The sequence below is a fragment of the Urocitellus parryii genome, chromosome 11 (genome assembly GCF_045843805.1).
Source record: "Urocitellus parryii isolate mUroPar1 chromosome 11, mUroPar1.hap1, whole genome shotgun sequence".
In the NCBI taxonomy this organism is placed as follows: domain Eukaryota; kingdom Metazoa; phylum Chordata; class Mammalia; order Rodentia; family Sciuridae; genus Urocitellus; species Urocitellus parryii.
This window is the reverse complement of record NC_135541.1, coordinates 15,688,975-15,711,542: the sequence shown is the minus strand read 5'-3', so window position 1 is coordinate 15,711,542 and position 22,568 is coordinate 15,688,975. Positions and strand designations below refer to the sequence as shown.

The 22,568-nt window shown below is 46.6% G+C and overlaps 2 protein-coding genes across 2 annotated transcripts; both read left to right on the top strand.

Annotated features, from left to right (window-relative positions):
- The first annotated feature begins 1,818 nt into the window (after positions 1-1,818).
- On the top strand, positions 1,819-4,526 carry Nr0b2 (nuclear receptor subfamily 0 group B member 2). Its single transcript, XM_026391760.2, has 2 exons — positions 1,819-2,366; positions 4,063-4,526. Exons 1-2 carry the CDS (start codon positions 1,826-1,828, stop codon positions 4,302-4,304), a joined length of 783 nt encoding a protein of 260 aa, XP_026247545.2. The 5' UTR covers positions 1,819-1,825; the 3' UTR covers positions 4,305-4,526.
- Positions 4,527-11,063: 6,537 nt separating this feature from the next.
- On the top strand, positions 11,064-22,379 carry Gpatch3 (G-patch domain containing 3). Its single transcript, XM_026391681.2, has 7 exons — positions 11,064-11,520; positions 14,879-15,300; positions 18,303-18,477; positions 19,634-19,693; positions 20,547-20,668; positions 20,800-20,927; positions 21,730-22,379. Exons 1-7 carry the CDS (start codon positions 11,070-11,072, stop codon positions 21,944-21,946), a joined length of 1,575 nt encoding a protein of 524 aa, XP_026247466.2. The 5' UTR covers positions 11,064-11,069; the 3' UTR covers positions 21,947-22,379.
- Positions 22,380-22,568: the final 189 nt, after the last annotated feature.

The following is a 22,568-nucleotide window of genomic DNA, read 5'->3' as shown; positions in this document are numbered from 1 at the left end:
TTAAAAATATAAGGATCAAGCTGGGCATGGTGGAGCATGTCTATAATCCCAGCTACTGTGGAGACAGGAGGATCACAAGTTTGAGGCCAGCCTCAGCAATTTAGTACGATCCTGTCTCAAAAGCATAAAAAGAGTTGGGGATGTTGCTCTGTGGTAAAGTGCCCCTGGGTTCAATCCCCAGTACCCGCCCCCCCACACACACACACAAATCATTCACAAATGAAAACGCATGTCTGCCTGTCTTGGGGTACTTGGCCCTTAGCTAGAGAACAGTAGGAAGCTAAATCCCCACTCTGCATTTCAGAACTACTTTGACATCCAGAACCTTGCTCTGTCCTCACACAGCCCTGCAGGAAGGTCTTAGGATCACAGATGGACAGACAGATGGACAGATGACCAAGGATCAGCCCAAAGCTACACAACTGGCTGAGAAGTGATGGAGCCAAGAGCAAATGCCAGCTCTGATGATGCCAGAGCCTCTCTCTCCATCCAGGACACCAGATTTCCCAGCATATAGCAGGCTGGACCTCCAAGTCCCCCTTTCCCCCACACCCTACTGTCTGAGACAGATGCCAGGACAGAGGAGCCATGGGGCAGCAGAGCAACATTTCTGTCCAGGTCCCAGGTGGGCATCTGCAGAGCAGGCCGCAGCGGGGCAGGGGGAAGTGAGCAGCTAGCTACCAGATCTGGGAAGCTCAGGCCTTGGCTGCACAATTGGGCCAGTGGATCTGGGGGAACAAAAAAGAACTTTGGGACAGACAAATCTGGGCTCTGTCCCTTTGTGTTTGAGTGACCATAGGCAAGGCACCTCACCTCTTTGAGTCTCACAATGTAAGTATCTAGCCTCACGAGGAAGCTCTCAATACTTGTAGAAAGTGACTGGCACATAGTAGGTGCTCCGTAAATGGCAACCATATTTCATGATCATTCTCTGAGGGTTTCTCAGCAGACATAACCTCTCAGGAGTTGGAGGAATCCAGGCTTGGGACAAAGAGTTCTGAAGGACTTTTTTCCCGCAGGAGCCCAGAACTGGAGTCAGAGGAAGGGGACCTCTTAAACTGCACAGTGGACAAAGTCCTCCCAGTCACCCAGAGTCCTGGCTGCTTTCCCTGCAACCTGTTCCTTGCCACAACAGGAGCAGGGCCCCCAAGGTTATGCAAACAAGCTAATGATAAGGCACTTCCAGGGTGGCCCTTGCATTCAAGGCTTGTCCAGCTCTGTGGCTGGCTTCCTGGCTCTGCAGGAACCCTGGTCTTGGGGCTGGGCTTGTGGCTCAGCGGTAGAATGCTTGACTAGCACGTTTGAGGCGCTGGGTTCAATCCTCAGCGCCACATAAAAATAAATAAAATAAAGGTATTGGGTCCAACTACAATATATATACATATAAAGAAAGAACCGTGGTCTTGTATACACAGAAGAGTGGGCACCAATAGAAACACCAGTCACAGCCACCTGCTGATTGTGCACCTGAGGCCTTGGTGCCCTGGTACAGCCTGGGTTAATGACCCTGTTTATCCACTTGAGTCATCCGATAAGGGGCAGCCAGGCCAGCAGGCCGCAGCCCTGTGCCCTGCACCAGCCACTTTCATTGACTGAAGCGATAGCAATGCCACGTGGAGCTCCCGATTCCCCCTCCCCCGCCACTTCCCCAGTCCAGCCAGGGTCAGTGTGTGTGCGCGCGCCTTGTTTTTTTTCAATGAACATGACTTCTGGAGTCAAGGTTGTCGGGCCATCCTCCCTCCCGCCCTTTGGCGGTATAAATAACACCAACAGCTCAGCACAGAGGGCCAGAGAGCTGGGAAGACATAGGAGCAGGTCCCCAACCATGAGCGCCAGCCAACCAGGGGCCTGCCCGTGCCAGGGCGCTGCAGGCCACCCGACCATTCTGTACACACTTCTGAGCCCCAGCCTCAGGCCCAGGCCCTCAGTGCCCCCATCCCCAAGCCGCTGCCTGTGCCTGCAGCACCGGCCTGTCCGCCTGTGTGCCCCCCACCGCACCTGCCGGGAGGCCTTGGATGTCCTGGCCAAAACAGTGGCCTTCCTCAGGAACCTGCCCTCCTTCTGCCAGCTCCCTCCGCAGGATCAGCGGCGGCTGCTACAGGGCTGCTGGGGCTCTCTCTTTCTGCTTGGGTTGGCCCAAGACACAGTGACCTTTGAGGTGGCTGAAGCTCCAGTGCCCAGCATACTCAAGAAGATCCTGCTGGAGGAGCCCAGTAGCAGTGCTGGCTGGGGACAGCCACCCGACAGGCCCCAGCCCTCACTGGCTGCTGTGCAGTGGCTTCAGTGCTGCCTAGAGTCCTTCTGGAGTCTCAAGCTGGGCCCCAAAGAGTATGCCTACCTGAAAGGAACCATCCTCTTCAATCCAGGTAAGCTCTCAGACACTCATGGAAGAGGACTGTGGTAGGAAGGGGCCAGGGCCCAGCCAAGGAAGGACCTTCTAAGGGCCTGACATCCACTATCACATTGGGTCCTCGGTATCATGGAATTATCACCTCACATTAGAGGCACAGAGAAGCTAAGTGACTAGCTGAAGGTCCCACAGCCAGGTAGGGGCAAGCAGGGATGGGAACTCAGGTCTGTACACTCCAGAGACTGGCCCTTGCCACTGTTCCTGAGAAATCTGCTATGACCCTTAGGGAATGTGGGGTGAGGAGCACAGCACAGCTGTGTCTCTGTCATATCTTCAAGGGCAGACTGCATGATGAAGTTCTGAAAGTGAAACTCCTCTATGGGTTCAGAAAGATCACACAGAGGAGAGGAATGAAGGGGAGCCAGGGACAAAGGATATCTTTGTAAAATAGGCCAGGAGAGTAACAGAGTATTCTTGGTAGTGACAGAGCATGGGGTGGGAGTTCCCCACCCAAAGGCCTTTGTGGCATCCATAATGCATATTACTATTGTAATAATAGTAGTGAACCCTTATATTATACATACCATATGTTAGGTCCTCATCTCAGGGTTTACATATACTGGCTCATTTAAACCTCATAAAAAGCCCAGCAGAGTGGAATTATATTTTTTTAAGTGCTGGGGATTGAGCCCAGGGATGCTTAACTACTGAGATGGTTAATACACCCCAAGGCCTTTGGATTTTTTATTTTGAGATAGGGTCTTGCTAAGTTGCTTAAGGGCCTTGCTAAGATGCTAAGTTGCTGAGGCTGGCTTCAAACTTGGGATCTTTCTGCCTCAGTCTCCAGAGGAGCTGGGATTATAGATGTGTACCATTGCTTCTGGCTGAGACAAGTACTATTATTCTCGCTTTACAGATGAAGAACTACAGGCTGGGCATGTTAATGCACACCTGAAATCCCAGCTATTTGGGAGACTGAGGCAGCAGGATTGCAAACTCAAGGCCAGCCTGGGCAACTTAGTGAGATTCTGTTTCAAAATAAAAAATAAAAATAGCTGGGGATGTGGCTCAGTGGTTAGAGTGTTTGCTTAGCATGCCTGAGGGCCTGGGTTCAATCCCCAGTATTAAAAAAAAAAAATGGGAAAGAAAGAAACTAAGACACAGTTGACTAAGATTACTCAGCTATTTAGTGATGCCAGAGGCAGTCTAGTTCTTAATACTGCCTCTCCATAAATGGATGGGGAGTAAAATGAAAAACTAAATTATGGAGGTGGTAGAGTGGGGCCTGGAAGACTGAGCAAAGGAAGCGAGGGACAGGCGGGTCGTTCAGTGGCAGAGCACTTGCCTAATACGCACAGAGCCCTGGGTTCAATCCCTAGCACCTTCCTTGCCACCAAAGAAAAGAAAACTTACTTGAGCAAGTTTCTTGGGAAGCTGAGTCAGGAGGATCACAAGTTTGAGGCCAACCTAGGCAACTTAGCAAGAACTTGTCTCAAAAAAAAAAAAAAAAAAAAAAAGATAGAAAGAGCTGGGGAAGTGGCTCAGTGGTTAAGTGCCCCTGGGTTCACTCCCCAGTACTGAGGTTGGGGAGAGAAAAGCGGGAGAGAGAGGTGCAGAAGGGTGTTTGCTGGTGGCCTGATTCTGGGCCAGCGTCTTCCTTTGGTGGCTGGGAATGGGGTGCTCACCAATCCTCTCACTCTGTCCTCCTGCAGATGTGCCAGGCCTTCATGCCTCCTCCCACATTGGGCACCTGCAGCAGGAGGCTCACTGGGCCCTGTGTGAAGTCCTGGAGCCCTGGTACCCAGCAGGCCAAGGCCGGTTGGCACGGGTCCTCCTCACGGCCTCCACTCTTAAGAGCATTCCATGCAGCCTTCTTGGGGACCTCTTCTTTCGCCCTATCATTGGAGATGTAGACATCACTGGACTCCTCGAGGACATGCTTTTGCTGAGGTGACCTGCAGAAGCTTGCAGTGCTGATTTGGCCTGGCTGACCCCAACAGGGAGTCAACGCTCCTGGAGAGGAAAGCCTGCTAGACAGCACTCAGCCCCCTAGGAGGCTCACTCAGCCACACCCCAACTTGGACTTCCACAGTTTGCACACAGTACTCCAGCCATCTGGTAGGCCCTCGGTGGTCCCCAGAGCCTCTGGGCCAAGAATGCTGTCCCCTCTGGGGATGGTTTGGAAGTTTGACTGTTTGGAAGTTAGATTGCTCACTGGGGCAGAATTCTTCCTGACTTTGTACAGAGCTAAATTAAGTTATTGTTTTTTGTAATAAAAGGTGTGATGCCCTTGGAGCCTGACACTGTAGTTTGTACATTTGAAAGGAACCAGCTCCCTCTGGATCCCCTTCCTTCCCCTACCAGAGGGACCCCAAGGGAAGGAAACACAGGGGCCCAGGAGTCAAGCCTCAGATAGCTGGGGTATTAATTTTTCATTGGGATGGTGACTCCATTTCTGGGGATGAGATTTGTTTGGCATCTGGATCTGAATCCAGGAGATAGTATCAGTTCTTAATACCGTTACCTCCTTGCTTTTACTTTTGGGAGGAGAGGGTTTCTTTCCTATCCCCGGGTCCTCCACTAAACCACGGGAGCTCCTGTTCCCTGCCAGGCTCCCTCTCATCCGAGGGAAAGTCGGATCACAGCCAGTTGTGAAGCCGTCCCTGTGGCCTGGGGTGTAGCTCAGTGGTAAAGCATGTGTTTGGCATATGGAAGGCCCTGGGTTCAATCCCAGCAGCAAAGACAGAAAGAGAGGTGGGTCAGAAAAAGAAGAAACGAAGTAATGAAGGAAGTAGCCCATTTCAAATTGAAACAGACAAGGTCACTGTGATTTCTGCAGTTTGGGAGTTTGGGATCATTCACATCCCCCATTTCTGTAGCCAACAGAAGAGGGTGGTCCGTTATCCTCCCAATGCAAGGGCACGAGGCACCTAGGCTGGCCTGGAAGCTGCTTGGAGGCTGGGGCAGGCCAAGGTTTAGCTGGCCACAGTGGTATGATCAGGCATTGTTGTTAAGTTTGAAATACTTTCATGACAGTTGGTTCACAGCCACTGCCCTGACCCACCCACCAGTCCCCTTCTACTGCCCCTCTGTCCTGTCCTGTCCAATGTCCCTTGGACATTCCCATCGTCTAGCCACTCCAGAGGCTGAGCCATGGCCTCTAGCACCGCTTCATTCAGAGCACAGCTTGGGGCTGTCCTAATTGGTCAATATCTGTTTCTCAATGTTTGTTAAATATTTTGACCTGGTCACCCTGGTCAGGGTGAATGACCTGAAGGGTGGACAGGAGGTAATGATAACAACACAAATGCCTATAGGACTTTCAGGCCTCCTCCTTTCTCCAGCAGTAAGGTCTGTCCTGACCAGGCCCCACCTCCATCACCACCACAGTTTGGATTCTTCTCACGGGTACAAGTTAATTATTGCTCACTGAGAGAGGTCATTCTCTCAGGGACAACAGTCTAGGAGTCATCATTCAGGCCTCTTTCTTTTTCTCCCTTTTTTTTTTTTTTTTTTTTTTTGGTACTGGGGATTGAGCTCAGGGGCACTCTATGCCCCTAGCCCTCTATATTTTTTATTTTGAGACAGGGTCTTGCTAAGTTGCTGAGGCTGGTCTTGAACTTGTGATCCTCCTGCCTCAGTCTCTCAAGTCACTGGGATTGTGGGCATGTACCACAGTGCCTGGCTCATTCAAGCCTTTTTCTAAGACCCCAGGTTAGGACCATAATGAACTGGCCATGTCCTCATTATGGGTATGGGTACCTAGTTCCAGTAGCAAGGGCACCCCATCTCTTGCTCAGCAGCCTGCACATAAGTCAGACACCAGAAAGAGACAGAAACACATGGTTCAGACCCCAAATGTTGTATCATAACAAAGATACACACAACTCGAGTGTATAACTCAGACACATCTTCACGGACATTCAACTCCCTCTGTCTCTGTTTGTCTCTCTTACACACACACACACACACACACACACACCCCTCCATCCACACCACACAGCACAGAAAAGCATGGCTCAGATATACTTGGTCAACAACACGCTGCAGACCCAAACACATTTACACAACAAAACACATTCCTTTTCAAATTTCTTCCTATCCCTTCAAGGGGATGGGGAGCTACACTCCCATTTCTCATCTTTATTCCTTGAGTCGTTCCCTGTGCCCTAGCTCTAAGTCTTGTGCTAGGAACATAAAGAATATAACAAAACAATAGAGACAATTATGGAACAATATAAGGATAATATTGCTTTCTCCATGAGATCACAGGCTTTTCAAAGGTGGGGGGCTGTGTCTCCATTATAACTATCCTGGGGTAAGACCTGTGTCTTAGTTTCAGGGAGGGAAGAGAAGGAAACAGGCCCAGACAGGGTATGGAACTTACTCATGGTCTGGGCTGTTCACTGTCTGGGCTGAGATTTGAGCTGAGACTCATGTGATTCCAGAGGCCAGGTTCTTGCCAACAGCATTGGCTGGCATGAGTCATGGCCAGGATCAGGCTGTCTGGAGCCAGCTGAGCTACTGCTTACTGACCATTTACCTCTCAGCCATGATCCCTGTCCTCAGGCCCAGCCAGAGCTGATTCACTGGAAAGCAGGAGGGTGGCTGTGGCTCTGGGTCAGCCTAAGTTACCATTTTATTGCCTCGTTATCTCTATCCTCATTAGCCAAATCATTGATTGCTTATTAAGCAGTCAGGCAGCTCACATGTGCTGTGCCCTCACTGACTCACCTTGCCCTTGGGCATCTGCATATCCTAGAAACTATCTATGATGCCTACAAAGAGTCAACACCCATTATCCATCCATCCATTTGTTCACCCTATCATTCATTGTCTCTTGACCTCCACTTGTACCAGACCTTGTATTAGATTCCAGGAGCCAGAGCACACAATAAATAAGATACAGTTCCTGCCCTCATGCAACATCCTACCCCTGGCAGAGGAAGACACTAATATATAGAACTAAATATAACATGAAGAGATCTGAACTGTGTGAGAGGAACACACCACAGGCAGCTGGAATAATTCAATCTGAATGGAGGTAGGAAAAATGCTTCATTCAATTAGTGACTGTTTTGAGAAGGAATACAGGTTTGCAAGGATGGGCATTCTGAACCGAGGGAATGACTTATGCAAAGGCAGAGAGGTGTTAGAGAACAAAGGGAATGGAATGTGAGGCCCAGGACAGCAGTCGATCAGCACACTGATGCACACACAGACTGCATCAGAGTAACATAGCAGAGAACAGAAATTCCAGTGAAACTGGTGGAGACCAGACAAGATCTCAAGGGAATCCATGTTAACAAAGGGGACCTCCTGGGCTGGGGATGTGGCTCAAGCGGTAGCGCGCTCGCTTGGCATGCGTGCGGCCCGGGTTCGATCCTCAGCACCACATACCAACAAAGATGTTGTGTCTCCCGAGAACTAAAAAAAAATATTAAAAATTCTCTCTCTCTCTCTCTCTCTCTCTCTCTCTCTCTCTCTCTCTCTCTCTCCTCTCTCACTCTCTCTTAACAAAAAAAAACAAAAAACAAAAAAACAAAGGGGACCTCCTATTTCTGACAGGCATGGCCAGAGGAAAGCCCAGGCTGTGGCATCTTTAAAGAATTGGACTAGGCTGGGCATGGTGGCACACACCTGTGATCCTAGCAGCTCAAGAGGCTGAGGTAGGAGGATCCCAAATTCCAAGCCAGCCTTAGCAACTTTGCACGAGGCCCTAAGAAATTCAGCAAGGCCCTGTCTCTAATAAAATACAAAAGGGGGCTGGGGATGTGGATCAGTAGTTAAGTGTCCCTGGGTTTAATACCCAGTACAAAAAAAAAAAAAAAAAAAAAAACAGGGGGCTAGGGGTTGGGGTTGTATCTCAGTAGTAGAGCAGATGTCTATCATGTTGGAGGCCCTGAGTTTGATCCCCAGCACCACAAAGTAACAATAATTAGCAAAACAAAACAGAAAACAAAATTAGCGACAACAAAAAAGAAAACCCCCAGAGTCAGAAATGATCAACTAAAGAATAAACAGCAACTGGGCTGGGGACATAGCTCAGTTGGTGGAGTGCTTACCTTGCATGCATAAGGCCCTGGGTTCAATCCCCAGCATCACAAAAAAATAAAATAAAATAAGACAAATAAACAGCAACTAAACTCCTTCTCTTTCTCACCCGACTATGAGGTGAAATGATGAGATATATGGCCTGTGTATTCTCCCAAGAAAGTGGCCCCACTTTACCTAGAGGGAGTTCATGGCCATACTCAGGGGCATAGCCCCATGTTAGTGCCAGCAATATTCATTCCATCATTCATTACCTCCAAACCTCCCCCTCAACATTCATTTCATGACTTACTAAGTCTACTATGTACTGAGCATCCTGCTAGGTCCTAGAAATTTAGTTCCACAAATCGCAATTATGAGTAATTGTAAGTGCACAACTTCTTGGTCATCTCACAGCTTTTCCATAGCATTTTTGCCATTATTATTTTGGCTTTCATCATTTGCTATTAAACTTTATATATATGTAGTTTTTGCAGACCCAGGGGCGGCACTCTATCACTGAACTACACCCCAACCCTTTAAAAAAATTTTTTTTGAAAATTTTGATGCAGGGTCTCACCAAGTTGCCAAAGCTGTCCTTGAATTTGCCATCCTCTTGTCTCAGGCTCCTAAGTAGGTGGGATTACAGGTTTGCACCACCACACCTGGCCAATTTCCAGATTTTTAAAGGTAGTAGTTACTTTGTGGTGATCATATAGATACACACATATGTAATGAATAAAAAAATAAAAACATTCTAATGTTGTGTGCAGAAGCACACACCTATAATCCCAGAGACATGGGAGGCTGAGGCAGGAAGATTGAAGGTTCAAGGCCAGTCTCAGCAATATAGCAAGGCCCTGAGCAACTTATCAAGATCCTGTCTCAAAATAAAAATAAAAGACTAATAAAAAGGGGCTGGAGACATAGCTCAGTGGTAGAGTGCTTGCTTAGTATGTCTAAAGCCCTGGGTTCAATCTCCAGCACCTCCAAACCTCCCCCTCAAAAGAAAACAAAACAAAAACAAACAAACAAAAAGCAAATCTAGATTCAATAAGAAGAGACTTGTATTACTACAAAGGAAGAAAGGCCTTATTGCAATTAGGGGGAGGGGGATTTTTGCAGTAGGGACTCTGACCTTGACCATGAGATTGGCAAGGGTTAGGTAAACAGGGGTTTTCTTTCATAGGAAGATTTGAAAGAATGGGGTGTGAGGAAGTGGGATGACCAGAAGAAGCATCAATGGTCAGTAGATTAGACAATGTTTTACCCTTAAGCCAACCTATTTTCAGCAGGGGCTGTTGAGGAGGAGTTTCCTGCTGGCTCAAGCTGAGATTGGGCCAGAGTTCAGGGACCTGGGGAAATGAGAGAAGTTAAACCAAAGCTGGTTAACAAGTATTTTGTTCTGATTGATCAATGGGGACAGTAAGTACATCTAAACTTTTATGAGGCAAAGAAGTGGAATTTGGAATCTGTGACTGGCTTTGTTATAGGTCAACATGGGAACATCCACGAATCTAATCTAAGTCCTATGGAGAAGTGTGATTTGATTCTTCACAGAAAACTGTTCCAGAACACAAAAGAATAGGGGAGGGGATGAGTAGGAGTCCTTAATTTCCACTGTTTTCCAGGATCACAGGACTGTGTGCACACTGTCATTACATCTCCTGATAAACATGTACAATAATTTCTTTATAGTATATGCCTGAAAGTAGAATTGCTGGGTCAAAAGACAGGGGCTGGGGGTGCAGCTCATACAGCTTCACTTTACTAGATAATGCCGAATTGTTTTCCAAAGTGGTTCTATCAATTTACACTTCCACCAACAGTGGATAATAGCTCCAGTTGCACATCGTTGCTTATATTTTTGAGTCTTAAATTTTGCCAATGTGGTGAAAGTGAAATGAGAGAGCCAGGCTGGCTAACACACCCGGATCATCCAGGTTTGTGCAAGTGCCCTCCATGATCACGCGACAAAATCACCTATCAATGCATTTCTCAGGACACATCCCATCATTAAGCAACATGTCTGTGATTTTTCCTCTATGCTATTACCTTAACATGTTGTGGGTTCCATCTTGCCAATTACATCTGTTTCTCATGAAGATTGTTTCTTCGTTTTTTTTTTTTTTTGTTTTTTGTTTTCTAATTAAAAGACTTTTTTTTTGAAATGTTAAAAAAAGTGAAATGAATCTCAACATAGTTGCATTTTTATTGAGATCGCCTTTCATTATAATCAAACGTGTGTTCCCTCTTTTGTGAATTATCTTCAGTCCATTTTTTTGAGTTAGCTTCTTTTTACTGATTTGTGGGAGTTCATTAATATTTTGGAAGAATAAATGATGGACGGCTAAACAGATTCTGAACTGAGGAAGACTGGTAAAGGTTTGGGTGACACACAACAGCTAAATGTCTTTAAAATGCTCTCCCCTGCACGTCTTCTACTTGATCCACACTGGACCCTTTTTAAAGAGCTCTACAGTTCCATTTTTCAGGTGAGTTTTTTCCAAAATCGCAGGTTCCTTGTGGGAAAGGGACGTGGACCATTTCTTCCGGGCCTTCCCAACAACAGGTCTCACATTCACCAATCTGATTACCGGTTTCAAAACCTCGCGACACGGGCGTCCAGCTAGTCTCACGATGTTCTCGTGAGAATTGGTTCTAGCCGATCATGTGACAATCCAAGATGGCGTTGCCCGGCGAGGCGGAGGAAGAGGCGACAGTTTACCTGGTAGTGAGCGGTATCCCCTGTGGGTTGCGCTCGGCCCAGCTACGGAGCTATTTTAGCCAGTTCCGGGAACAGCCGGGCGGTGGCTTCCTCTGTTTCCATTACCGGCATCGGCCGGAGCGGGCCCATCCCCAGGCCACTCCCGACTCTGTCCCCACTTCTGCCAATCCTGATGCTGAGGGTCAGGTTCTCTCCCAGACTGCGGCCACCGATGCCCGAAGTCTCTCCACTCGGAACACTGCTCCTGCTCAGACCCGCACCTGCTGCTGCGTCATCTCTGTTCGGGGGTTGGCTAAAGCCCAGAGGTTTCTTCGCATGTACTCAGGACGCCGGTGGCTGGATTCTCTAGGAACTTGGCTCCCGGGTCGCTGTGTCATCCACCGACTTAGGCTACCCACTGAGGCATCAGGTACAAGTATAAAAGATAATGGACTAGCCGGGCGTGGTGGCGCATGCCTGTAATCCCAGCGGCTCGGGAGGAGAATCCCCAGTTCAAAGCCAGCCTCAGCAAAAGCTAGGCGCCAAGCAACTCAGTGAGACCCTGTCTCTAAATGAAATGCAGAATAGGGCTTGGGTCTAGTGCCCCTGAGTTCAATCCCCTGTATGCCCCCACCGCCCGCCCCCCCCCCCAAAAAAAAGATAATGGACTGGGCCTACAGGCTCAGAAATAAAGGCACTTTTCCCGAGGGGTGGCAAAGATAAGTCACACCTCTCTGTTTACTACTCAGAGGTTAGGTCATTTCTGGACAGAGCTTCAGGCCCAACTTGAACCTTAGTTTTACTTAGGAATTAACCACAAAGGAGAGGGGCCTATTCAGATGCTAGATCATCCATTTTTCAGTTTATTTGATCCTCTCTCAGATCTTTTCTCAGAGAAGTTGATTTTGCACTGACAAAAAAGGAAATCCGGTTTTTGACAATATAATATAAGCAGTAGAGAGACTGGTTCTTCAAAAAAAAGTTTATTTGGGAGCTAAGAGGAATTGCAGTCGGGGATCCATGTGCCATGGTGAACCTTGGAGGACCTTAAGTGTATCAGGGAGGCAAAGGTAGACAAAGGTCTTCAAAGGCGAAATTGGAAGGTTACCTAAATTGTTTTGAAACAATGATCCTTGCTTACAAGGATCAATAATAAGGGTGGAGTCAGTTCAAGATTGAACAGGCAGTTTGGGGTAAATGTCCTTATAGAAGTATTTTTGTTTAAGGTTCATAGTGGCTTTTGTGCAAGGTTGTGATTTGGTAGTCTTTTGCAATAGTGCCTTTTATCAGGCAAATGTGGGTGAAGACCTCCTGTCTCCATTTTGTTAATGTTTGGCATAAGTGATTCCATTTTGATCTGACAATTTTCATATAACCCTTTTGCACTCTCTTTGACACCCTTCCAATATCTTTGCTTTGGATAGTTCCTACTTGCTTTGGTAATCACTTGGGGAAATGGGAAATACACTGCATAGTCCTCCCATTTATTCATTCAACAGATGGCTATGTTTCTAGACCTAATGTGATGCTAACTGGTATGCAGAGAACAGTTGGACACAGTCTGTGCTCAGAATCCACAGAGAAAGACAGATTTAGAAAGAGGTAATTGTTAGAGTTATTATTCTAATTATTAATAGTTACTGGGTTAGCTCTATGTACTGTACTAGGCCTTTCCTTTTCTTACATTGAGTATATTGCACTAGAGATTGAATGTAGGTCTGCTGTGCTACTGAGCTACATTCCCACCCTGTTTTATTTTATTTTAATTTTGAGACAAGGTCTTAGTAAATTGCCCAGGCTGGCCACAAACTTGTGATTCTCCTGTCTCAGCCTCAGTGACTGGGATTACTGGCAAGCACCACCGGGCCTGGCTTTATTTATTTATTTTTAAGAGACAGAGTCATTAGTGGAATGTGGTGGCACATATCTGTGATCCCAGTGACTAGGGAAGCTGAAGCAGGAGGATCTCAAGTTTTGAGGCCAACCTCAACAATTTAGCAGGGCCTTAAAAGAAAAACAAAATGGACAGGGATGTGAAAAGTGCCTCTAGGTTCAATTTCTAGTACCAAAAAGAGAAAGAGAGTGTCTATCTCACTTTGTTGCCCATACTGAGACAATCCTCCTGCCTCAGCCACTTCATTGGCCTAGATGGCTACATTTTTTTTTAAAGTGTGCTGATGATCAAACCCCATCACTGAGCCACACTTCCAGCCCATCATTTTCTTTCTTTTATTTTCCTTATTTCTTTCACAGTACTAGGAATTGAATTCAGGGGCACTCTACTAGTGAGCTAATTCCCTAGTCTTTTTTTCTTTTCTTCTTTTTTTTTTTTTTTTTTTTTCAAATAAGATTTCCTTAAGTTACTAGGCTGACCTACAACTTGTAATCCTCCTGTCTCAGCCTCCTGAATGACTGGAATTACAGGTGTGCCTCAGCATGCCTGGCTAGCCTTTTATTGTCTTATTGATCCCGTACAACAATTCTATGAGATAGACACTGTTGTTATTCCCATTTTATAGGTGAGAAAACTGAGGGATGCAGAGGTTTGTGACTTGCCCAAGGTTACAGAGCTAATAAGTGTCAGAGCCAGAATACAAACCTGGGTCTGCTGTAGAGTCTATGTTTTGTTTTGTTTTGTTTTTTTTGGTACTAGGGATTGAACGCAGGGGCACTCAACCACTGAGCCACATCCCCAGCCCTATTTTGTATTTTATTTAGAGACAGGATCTCACTGAATTCTTAGTGCCTCGACATTGCTGAGGCTGGCTTTGAACTTGTGATCCTCCTGCCTCAGCCTCCTGAGTTGCTGGGATTAAAGGCATGTGCCACAGTGCCCAGCTTTTTTTTTTTTTTTTAAACAAGGGCTTACTCTATATCCTAGACTGACCTTGAACTTCTGGGCTCAGGTGATTCTCCTGCCTCAGCCCCAAGTAGCTGGGGCTGTAGGTGCACACCCTACCACACCCTGCTAGAGCCCATGCTTCTTATCAAGTACTGTGAGTGACAGGAAGAAGGAACTGAATTCCTAGAGACCTTAGGAAATGTAGCTTTTAATCTGGATATTGAAAGATTAGTAAGAATTATAGGAAAGTATGGTGTTCATAGTAAATGGAATTTGGAGACAAAGAGATGAAAAATTTTGTGGAACTTTCAGGGTATGTTAAATTGTTTGGTGTGGCTAGAACACTGGCTATGAGAGAGTGCAGGAGAAGAGAGTTGGTGATAGTTGACGCTGAAGGTCAGTATGAGGCTGGGGGTGTGGCTCAGTGGCATACTACATGCTTAGAATGTAGAAGGCCCTACAATCTCTAGGAGAGAGAGAGAGAGAGAGAGAGAGAGAGAGAGAGAGAGAGAAAGAGAAAAAGAGAGTAAGTCTGGTGTAGGTACACACCTACAATCCTAGTGATTTGGGAGACTGAAGTAGGAGGTTTACAAATTCAAGGGCAACGTCAGCAATTTAGCAAGGCCCTTCGCAACTCAGACCCTGTCTAAAAAATTAAAAAGGACTGTAGATGTAGCTCAATGGTAAAGCTCCCCTGGGTTCAATCCCCAGTGCCAAAAACAAAAAACAGAGGAGGAGGAAAAAAAGTCAGCAGGAGCCAATCTGTAAGAAACTTATGTGCTCAGCCAAGGTGATGAGAAGTGGCATGAAACTGCTGTAGGAAGGGACTCAGAGAAGTTTGAAAGGGAACTTCAGTAGGGTAATGGATTTAAACCTTGACTGATTTCTGGCTCAAGTATTGCTGGAGGCTTCTGGTTTTCAAAGTCCATTCTTCTTTCTTCTCAAGGTTTGGGCTCTTTTCCATTTAAGACCCGGAAGGAACTACAGAATCGGAAGGCCAAGAATGAAGTCTTCACCCTGGCTGACCTGAGGCAGCTGCCAGAACTGAACCCACCAGTGCTGATGCCTAATGGGAATGTGGGGACTCCCCTACGGGTCTTTTTGGAGTTGATTCGGGCCTGCCGCCTACCACCCCGAATCATCACCCAGCTGCAGCTCCAGTTCCCTAAGACAGGGTCCTCTCGCCGCTACGGCAATGTGCCCTTTGAGTATGAGGACTCAGAGACTGTGGAACAAGAAGAGCATGTGTACACAGCCGAGGGCGAGGAAATACCCCAAGGAACCTGCCTGGCAGATACATCAGCCGGTCCTTATGAAGAGCTAGAGGATGAAAGGGAAGAGGAGGAAGAAGAGTCTCACTCAGATGATGTGAGTACACTATACACCCTGTCCTTGTTAGCAGGTTAAAGAGGCCAGAGCATTAATAATACTGTGTTTCAATTATATATCACAAGGATTTAAAAAAAATTTTTTTTAGTTGTAGTTGGATATTTATTTATTTTATTTTTATGTGGTGCTGAGGATCGAACCCAGTGCCTCACACGTGCTAAGCAAGCGCTCTGCTGCTGAGCTCCATATATTACAAGGATTCTTTTTTATTTATTTATTTATTTATTTATTTTTTGGCGGACACAACATCTTTGTATGTGGTGCTGAGGATCGAACCCGGGACGCACGCATGCCAGGAGGGCGCGCTACCGCTTGAGCCACATCCCCAGCCCATATATTACAAGGATTCTTAACCTGGGGTCCTCATGGGGCTTCCAAGGAGTATGAGAACTCCCTGACATTGACTATAAAACTGGATTTGCATGTATATATGTATGTGTGTCTATATACACTCACACTATACATAAATGTACATGCCAATATATAGGTATATATACATATGTATATATACACATGCACACATATATGTATATGTGTATGTATGTGTATATATATGTGTATATATGTATTCATACATACATATGTATATTTAATTTGAGGGAGAGGGTCCATGGTTTATATAAGATTTTTGTTGTTTTTGGTACCAGGTATTGAACCCAGTGCACTTAACCACTGAGCCATATCCCCAGCCCTTTTTTGTATTCTGTTTAGTGACAAGGTCTTGCTGAGTTGCTTAGGGCCTTGCTAAGTTGCTGAGACTAGCTTTAAACTGGTGATCCTCCTCCCTCAGCTTCCTGGGCTGCTAGGATTATAGGCATGCACCATTGTACTCAGTTTATATAAAAAGATTTTTTATTTTATTTTATTTATTTTTTTTTTTTAAAGAGAGAGTGAGAGAGGGAGAAGGGGGGGGGGAGAGAGAGAGAGAGAGAGAGAGAGAGAGAGAGAGAGAGAGAGAGAGAGAATTTTTTTAATATTTATTTTTTAGTTCTCGGCGGACACAACATCTTTGTTTGTATGTGGTGCTGAGGATCGAACCCGGGCCACACGCATGCCAGGCGAGCGCGCTACCCCTTGAGCCACATCCCAGCCCTAAAAAGATTTTTTAAATGGTACTTCTTTTGATTCTCTTGGAAGGAAGGAAAGTTCCTTTTGTTTTCGGTACCAGGGATTAAACTCAGGGATACTCAATCACTGAGCCACATCTCGAGCCCATTTTTAATTTTTATTTATTTATTTATTTAAAAAATATTTTTATTAGTTATTGATGGACCTTTATTTATTTATATGTGGTGCTGAGACTCAAACCCAGTGCCTCTCACATGCTAGGCAAGCACTGTATCACTGAGCCACAACCCCAGCCCTATTTTTTATTTTTATTTTTATTTATTTATATTTTAGTTGTCAGTGAGGCCCTTTATTAATTAATTAATTAATTAATTCATATGCGGTGCTCAGAATCGAACCCAGTGCCTCACACATGCTAGGCAAGTGCTCTACCACTGAGCTACAATCCCAGCCCCATATATATATTCTTTTTTTAGCCCCATATTTTTTTGAAACAGGGTCTCACTAGTTGCTGAGGCTGGCCTTGAACATGCAATTTTCCTGCCTCAGCTGCCTGAGCCAATGGGACTACAAGTGTGTGCTCTTTTTTTTTTTTTTTTTTAAATAACAACAACAAAAAAAAAACACCTTAATACTGAATTACAAATCTCAAAATTAATTTAAAAGCTATTTTAACCTTAGGAAGGCTCCTTTTCATAGAAACATACTGATGAAGAGATGTTCAGTTTGCCTAAGATCATCTGAGGAAGCAGAGGCAGAGCTGGGATGGGAACCCAGTCCTCCTTGCTACTTCTCTAACCTCTGTGTGCCTTGTCTGCGTGGCTAAGCAGTTACCACTGGCTTCTGACCTTGAGCCAGTTACCATTGGCTTCTGACCTTGAGTCCACCAGCTTCTACACTAACTCTGTCAGCAAAATAGATAGTTCTTCAACTCCTTTGTCCAAACTTGGCTCATATATGAAATCAAGTGAGATGGGTTTTGTTAGGTCAACTTGTTAGTTCTTTTTTTTTTTTTTTTTTTTGATGGTGCTGGGGATTGAACACAGGGCCTTATGGATGCTAGGCAAGCACTCTACCATCTGAGCTATGTTCCCAGCCCCCAACTTGTTAGTTCTTGCGTCTTCTTTCTTTGTAACATAAGACATAAAGGCCTAAACTGTGTGTTGATTAGCACTGAGAGTTCAGAGACTGGTGAGAAACCTATAGGCCTTTTTTTTTTTTTTTTAAAGAGAGAGAATTTTTAATATTTATTTTTAGTTTTCGGTGGACATAACATCTTTGTTGGTATGTGGTGTTGAGGATCGAACCCGGGCCGCACACATGCCAGGCGAGCGCGCTACCGCTTGAGCCACATCCCCAGCCCCCTATAGGCCTTTAATAGGCTATAGGACTTGAGGGATGAACTTTAACCAAGTGGAGAACTAACTGGTGTGGTAGGAGAGGGCACATATTTCAGCCAAGAGGATCTTCATGGCCAGGAGCACAGAACTGAAAGGGAGTTTTGCTCGTGGGAGGAGCAAACTATTTTGAGCAATGTTGGGATGGTGAGATGTGTTGGTGAAGGCTTCAAGGGCCAAATATGTGCTGCTTCTGAGACATCTGAAGGAATGGAGCCTTCTAGGGAGGGAACTTTTTTTTTCTTTTTGGTATTGAGGATTGAACCCAGGGCATTTAACCACTGAGCCACATCCTCAGCCCTTTTTTTTTTTTTTTGTATTTTATTTAGAGAAAGGGTCTCACTGAGTTGCTTAGGGCCTCACTAAGTTGCTGAGGCTGGCTTTGAACTCCTGATCTCCTAGTCTCAGCCTCTCCAGCCGCTGGAAGTATATGCGAGCACCACCATGCCTGGCTTTAGGGAGGGAAGTGAGGTCAGGAGCTGAACAGGAAGGTCACCTTTTTCCACCTTTTTCCAGGATGATGACCGGGGTGAGGAGTGGGAGCGACATGAAGCACTGCATGAAGATGTGACCAGGCAGGAGCGGACCACTGAACGGCTCTTTGAAGAGGAGATTGAGCTTAAGTGGGAGAAGGGTGGCTCTGGCCTAGTATTCTACACTGATGCCCAGTTCTGGCAGGAGGAAGAAGGAGGTAAGGTGGTGTTAGTCAGCTTTCTGTCATTGTAACAAGTACCTGAGATATCAGTTTCTAGAGAGAAAAGGTTTATTTTGGTTCACTGGTTTTATTCCAAGGTCAGTTGTCCCTGGGGCTTTTTTGGGGGGAAGAGGCTGTGGTGAGGCAGCACACTGACAGGGAAGCACATAGTACACCAAGCCCATTCATCTCATGGCTGGGATGCAGAGAAGGAAGAAACCAGGGTGTCATAGGCCTCTTTGAGGTCACACCCAAAAATAACCCAAAAACTTCTCACTAGGCCCCATCTCTTTGAGACAGGGTTTCCTTATGTTGCTAGGCTGGTCTCAAACTCCTGGGCTTGCCGGGTGTGGTAGTGCATGCCTATAATCCCAGTGGCTTGGGAGGCTGAGGCAGGAGGATCACGAGTTCAAAGCCAGCCTCAGCAAAAGCGAGGTGCTAAGCAACTCAGTGAGACCCTGTTTCTAAATAAAATACAAGATCTGGGGATATAGCTTGTGCTTGCCTCACATGCACAAGGCCCTGGGTTCAATCCACAGCACAGCACAACACACACACACACAAAATTAGTATACTCTATAAAATAAAATACAAAATAGGGCGGGGGTGTGGCTTAGTGGTCTAGTGCCCCTGAGTTCAATCCCAGGCAACCCCCCCCCAAAAATAAATAAATAAAAAACCTCCTGGACTCAGGTGATCTTCCTGCCTCAGCCTCCTGTGTAGCTGGGACTACAGGCATATGCCACTGGGCTAAAGGCCTTCCACCCTTAAAAGTTTTCATCATCTTTCAATCTGGGGATTGAGCTAATTTTAACATGGGTTTTGGGAGGATGTTTAAGATCCAAATTTTAGGAAGATGGCACTCAGGCAAGGGCAGTTGAACTCTCTGTGCTCTTTCAGGGTTCTTTGTTCCCCACAGTGGGTTTCCTGACAGTGAACCCAAACAAAAAGCTAGGAAACAGGCTTACTTTTATTGTATATGAGAGAGCAGTCATCCCTTTTTGGAGTGAGAAACAGAAAAACACCTCAATTCCAATTCTGAATTACCCTCCTGAAAATACAAACAAAAGCCCCAGATTCTGGACCATGTTTAGTTGTCAACAGAATTGGCAGTTCTTAACCCACTCTGCTGAATGCTTTTATCTCTCTGCAGACTTTGATGAACAGACAGCTGATGACTGGGATGTGGACATGAGTGTGTACTACGACAAAGGTACAGGGCAAGGGGTGGCAAAAGGGGTGGAACTGTTGTCCTGGCCTTGGGGTGACACTTTGCCAGGCGTGCTTAGCTGACTGAGACAGATAGGAGACCAGCTCCTTTGCTGTCCTCAGGGGACTGGTTCCATGATCCTCACAGATACCAAAATCTGCAGATACTCATGTCCCTTATGTAATAAAATGGCACAGTATTTGCTTACAGCCTACACACATCCTTTCATATGCTTTACATTATCTCTTTAAAAAAAATCATCTCCAGATGACTTAATACAATGCAAATGCTATATCCATATTATATTGTATCATTTTGAGAAAAAAGTTCCAGAGTATTTTCAATCCACAATTGGTTGTATCCACAGATGCAGAACCAGTAGATACAGAGGGCTGACTACTTGACATCTTGAGTACTTTAAGTGTTGGTTGTGAACAGAGCCTTTTTCCTTGCTGTGTGAGGAGAAAGGACATATGAGGACAGTCCTCAGGGAGATCTGAGTCTGATGAGTAGGCCCTGGTGAAGTGGGGTGATCAGGAACTCAGGCTGTGATCAGAGCATAGTTCTGAAGTAAAAAATGACCTGGGGCTGGGGGGAGACCTGGGTTCTGATTTCATCTGTCATCTATCTGTTGGCTCCGTGAGTTTTCTGCACCAAAATTTCTTTATCTGTATGATGAGGAGAGCCATGGTTCCTACTCTTGGCACACTCCCCTCTAATGAGTGAAAGAAGGTAATATAATTGGATACCAAGAAAATATATCAGTAAATCTTGTGAGGGGATCCTAGAAACCTGGTCCCTCACCTGCCCCTTCACTGAGAAGGACCCTTCTGCAAACTGGGTTCTGGTTCCTCAGATGGTGGAGACAAGGATGCCCGAGACTCTGTCCAAATGCGGCTAGAACAGAGACTCCGTGATGGCCAGGAACATGGCTCTGTGATTGAACACCAGGTGGGCACCTTTGAGCGCCACACCAAGGTGAGTGAGCACTGTGCCCATTCCACTGACCCCTTTCTTTTCCTTCTTTGTCTTTATTCCTTGTCCCATCTCCAATCCTCATGCCCTAGGAAGGAGCCCCATTTCTTGAATCTTGTCCTTTCTCTCTACAGGGCATTGGCCGGAGGGTGATGGAGCGGCAGGGCTGGGCTGAGGGCCAGGGTCTGGGCAGCAGTTGCTCAGGAGTACCCGAGGCCTTGGATGGTGATGGCCAGCATCCCAGATGTAAGCGTGGATTGGGGTAAGTGTGGCTTAGGGACTTCCCAGGGACTCAAGCCAGCCTTTCTTCTGTGACCTGGTTTTCCTCTTCCTGCTAGTTTTGGGATAGGTGCTGAGTACTCCTAGGGGATGAACTTCAAAGCAAAGTTAGAAGGAAAAAGTGGATCTGAGCCGGACATGGTGGTTCACACCTGTAATCCCAGCAGCTCAGGAGGCTGAGGCATAAGGATTTCGAGTTCAAAGCCAGCCTTAGCAATGGTGAGGCACTAAGCAACTCAGTGAGACCCTGTCTCCAAATAAAAAATACAAAATAGGGCTGGGGATATGGCTCAGTGGTTGAGTGACCCCAAGTTCAATCCTTGGTACCAAAAAAAAAGTGGATCTGGCACTATTCATTTTTATTTTAGACCAAGCCCTAAGACAAGGTAGTCATTGATCTCCTGGGAGAGTTTTTACTTTTAGTCTGAGTTTGGACTTGAAAACTGTTAGGGAGTCTGTAGTGATGTGATAGAAGTTCTATCTGTGGTCCCTTGTTGCTGATACTATCTGTCAATAGATAGATCTGGAGGCTGGAGAGCAAAATTCCAGACTTAAAGCTCTTTTTGGGGGGCTGGATGTGTGGCTCAGTGGTAGAGTGCTTGCCTGGTATGCACAAAGCTTTGGGTTGGATTCCCAGCACAGGAGTACTCCCCCCCCCCCTGCAAAAAAAAAAAGGCGGCTGTGTCTTTCAGACACAGATATGTAGCAGCTATTTCCCTGTCCTTTTCCAACCCCTTTACTGAGTTTTCAGAGACAGCAGCCCTCTTATTGAGAGCTCTTTCCAGGTACCATGGAGAGAAGCTTCAGCCATTTGGACAACCGAAGAGGCCCCGTGGAACTGGCTTGGGGCTCATCTCCACCATATATGATGAGCCTCTACCCCAGGACCAGAGGGAGTCACTGCTCCGACGTCAGCCACCCACCAGCATGAAGTTTCGGACAGACATGGCCTTTGTGAGGGGTTCCACTTGTGCCTTGGACACCCCCACAGAGCCTAAGTGAGGGTTGGAGGCTTCCTTGCAGGATGACAGCCCTCTGCCTGGGCCTTGTTTACTACTGAAGCAGAAAGGAGTCTGGAAGCAGCAATCCCTGGATGTTGTCCGTTTTCTACCTCAGGGCTTTTTACAGCCCCCAATCCTTGGATATTAGGGCTTAAGGACCTTTTCCTCCTACCCCTAGTCCCTGTTTGGGCTTGCGCAGTACCTAGAGCTGGACTGCCCGAGACCATTAGCACAATCTTCCCTGGGGGTCTGAAGGAAGCCGCCATGGAGGTCAGAGAGAGGGCGGAAGGAGAGGATTTGTGGTTCCTCGAAGAGGTTTTGGACGGACCATCCACCGCCTCTGCCCCCACTGGCTGGGACCCAGCTACGGAGAGTCCGCGGGAGGTGGCCCGGGCCTGCGACGTAATGGGAGAATAAAAAGGTTTACGACCGGACATCGCTTTTCTCTTCTAATCCGGGCCTGGGGAAAAGTCAGAGGATCGAGACTGGTGCTGTCGGGCTCGCCAGGTCCCCAAGACAGACCCACACTCCCACAGCGAAAGTCCCTTCTGTGTGGCCACGCCCAGCTTGGTAGCGCGGCTGCCTTAGGGCGGGACTTCCTCTCCCCGCCCCGCTGCTTCCGA

Excerpts from the sequence above, each read along its gene's own strand:
- Nr0b2 (XM_026391760.2), top strand. The coding sequence starts at position 1,826 with ATGAGCGCCAGCCAACCAGGGGCCTGCCCGTGCCAGGGCGCTGCAGGC. Across the intron at positions 2,367-4,062 it reads AACCATCCTCTTCAATCCAG|ATGTGCCAGGCCTTCATGCC; the intron begins GTAAGCTCTCAG and ends GTCCTCCTGCAG.
- Gpatch3 (XM_026391681.2), top strand. The coding sequence starts at position 11,070 with ATGGCGTTGCCCGGCGAGGCGGAGGAAGAGGCGACAGTTTACCTGGTA. Across the intron at positions 19,694-20,546 it reads GAGTGTGTACTACGACAAAG|ATGGTGGAGACAAGGATGCC; the intron begins GTACAGGGCAAG and ends CTGGTTCCTCAG. Across the intron at positions 20,928-21,729 it reads AGATGTAAGCGTGGATTGGG|GTACCATGGAGAGAAGCTTC; the intron begins GTAAGTGTGGCT and ends AGCTCTTTCCAG.